General features: G+C 63.1%; 2 protein-coding genes across 2 annotated transcripts in view; both read right to left on the reverse strand.

Annotated features, from left to right (window-relative positions):
• Positions 1 to 540, reverse strand: part of EMIHUDRAFT_195785 (hypothetical protein) — a gene marked incomplete at both ends in the record, with an annotated part of 3,648 nt that extends 3,108 nt beyond the window's left edge. The window contains one exon of the mRNA XM_005775531.1: positions 447 to 540. Coding sequence (XP_005775588.1) covers positions 447 to 540 — 94 coding nt within the window. The remainder of the gene's footprint in view (positions 1 to 446) is intronic.
• A 1,423-nt stretch (positions 541 to 1,963) lies between these two features.
• Positions 1,964 to 2,156, reverse strand: part of EMIHUDRAFT_461250 (cell division cycle protein 48) — a gene marked incomplete at its 3' end in the record, with an annotated part of 5,542 nt that continues 5,349 nt past the window's right edge. The window contains exon 12 of the mRNA XM_005775532.1: positions 1,964 to 2,083. Within this exon, the coding sequence (XP_005775589.1) occupies positions 1,964 to 2,083 (120 nt within the window). The remainder of the gene's footprint in view (positions 2,084 to 2,156) is intronic.

Genomic DNA, 2,156 nt, shown 5'->3' on the forward strand with positions numbered 1-2,156 from the left:
CCACGGGGTCGGCTCCCCTTGCAGCCTTTCGAGGGGCGCAAACCCTGTGCCGTGACTTAACCCTAGACCCTAGGAGCAGGCGGACATCCCTCCCGGGGGGGGGGGGCGTGAAGGGCGCCCCCCTCCCTGGAAGCGATGTCCGCCTGCTCCTAGGGTCTAGGGTTAAGTCACGGCACAGGGTTTGCGCCCCTCGAAAGGCTGCAAGGGGAGCCGACCCCGTGGTTCGTGCGAGGCAATACAAGCCTCTATCACAGCACACTGGCACGACAAGGGCGCAGACTGGCGCGGACTGGCACACACAAGAACAAGAGAAAGCGATGCGACCTAAAGCAAGCGCTCAGCGCCGCTGAGAAGGCGAGAAGGCGCCGCGAGGGCCTTCTCCCGACTGGCCGCTTCTCCAAGCAACGCCGGCTCGCGAATATCCGATGGTCGGCTGGAACTCTCACCTCGGCGCAGCAGCTTCTCGTGACCACCATCGTCAACACGAGCAAGAAAGAGCGCGGTGGCGAGGCGCTCTTCGGTCAGAACAGTCTTTGCCATCGTGGGCAGCCGGCAAGGCTATGATGCCCTGAAGCAGCTCGTCGTAGAGCTCGCTGCTGGCAACGAAGCAGATCGCCGAGGACCTGCCGCCGCACGCCCAGCCGTGGTCCTGCACACAAAGGGAACCAAGCACAACGATTCAGCGGACGGTGGGCATTTCTCGCTGCTCGTGTGCCAAAACTGACGAGCCGTACTGCATGGAAGCGAACACCATGAGCGAGAGCGAGGCTAAATTCTACACATCCGTTCAGATGAAGCAACTCAATGTCCGTGGCTGAACTATTCTGTTAGCTCCGAGTAGAGGGGGCGTTCCGCAGCTAGGGGAAACCCAAAGCGCAGAGCCAACCCTCGGAGACCGTGTTTACTTTACGGCCCTTTCCCTGTGCGAACGCGCACCCCCCCAGGGCTAGGGCTCTCTAGCCCGTAACCCGATATCGATCATCCGGCCTGGGCTGAGGGTGTGCTTCTTAGCCCCCCGGCCCTGGATGTGCGGTTAATGACTCGTGCAACTCCAAGTGCTCCAAGTGTGCTCTCCAAGTGCTCTCTTCACACTTCAGGACCTTCGTAGGTAGGGGCTACGGGGTGTGGAGGGTGAGTTGAACAAGGGGGTTGTGCGCCGGGCCCTCCTGCTCGGCAAGACCCCTGTTGATAGGTCCAGGTGATAGTCCTGGATGGGCAATGCATACGCCTCACTGGGCCTTAGATCGCCCGACCGCGTCCCGGTGCTCTGCCGTCGGATTTGTGACTCCGCCGCACCGCGCCGCGGCCGGGGGCCCTCCGGAGGCCGAGGATGGCCGTGACGGACCGGGACGAGCTCTGGGAGGTTCAGTGTCAGTGTATATATTGTAGAGACCAACCATGTCCACAATATCTCTCAGTCTAGCTAAGCCTGGGAAGGCGATGCCGGGGCCGTACAGCAGCTTGATGCATGCCGCCGAAGGGGCGCTGTCGAGGTTCGCCGAGCGCGGCGAAATCGGGGGACGCCGTCACCGACGAGCGCGTTGTGGTATTCACTCCGGACAAAGACGGGTACACGCACACGAGCCGCGGTCGTATACCCGTCTTAGCGGCGAGGCGCGGGACCGTCTGTGGCGAGGTGGGTCGCGTCCCCCGATTTTGTTCAACCCAGCATCCACACCCTTTCGAGCGCTAGGGCTGCACAGGGTAAACCTAAACGCAAACGGAAGTGCCCGCCTTAAAATTCTTTTTTCTCACGCCCCCGCCTCACAGTAACAAGAAATTTAGCGGCGCGCAAGTCTCGAATTCCCGGCCACCTCAGCCCGCGGCGGGTTGTTCTCGCAGCGCGCACCTGCCCTCTGTGGGCGAGAGAGAGAGAGACCGAGGCAGACGCCCTCTCAGCGGTCCGCGCGCGTCAAGCATCCCCGCGGCGGCCCGGCCAGCGTTGCCTCTCCGTACTCCGCGCTCACTTGCCCGCCTTGATCGACTGGCGGAAGCGCTCGAACTTCTTCACGTCCGCCGCGGTGACCGACTTGCGCGCCGTGAGCATCGCCTCCTCAAAGTGCGCGCGGCCGATCTTCGCGCACTGCGCGGCGACGGGGAGCCCCGCACTCGCCTCCTCGATGTTTTGCCGGATGGCCAGCTTGCAGGCGCGCTGC

Source organism: Emiliania huxleyi (genome assembly GCF_000372725.1).
Source record: "Emiliania huxleyi CCMP1516 unplaced genomic scaffold EMIHUscaffold_3, whole genome shotgun sequence".
NCBI lineage: Eukaryota > Haptophyta > Isochrysidales > Noelaerhabdaceae > Emiliania > Emiliania huxleyi.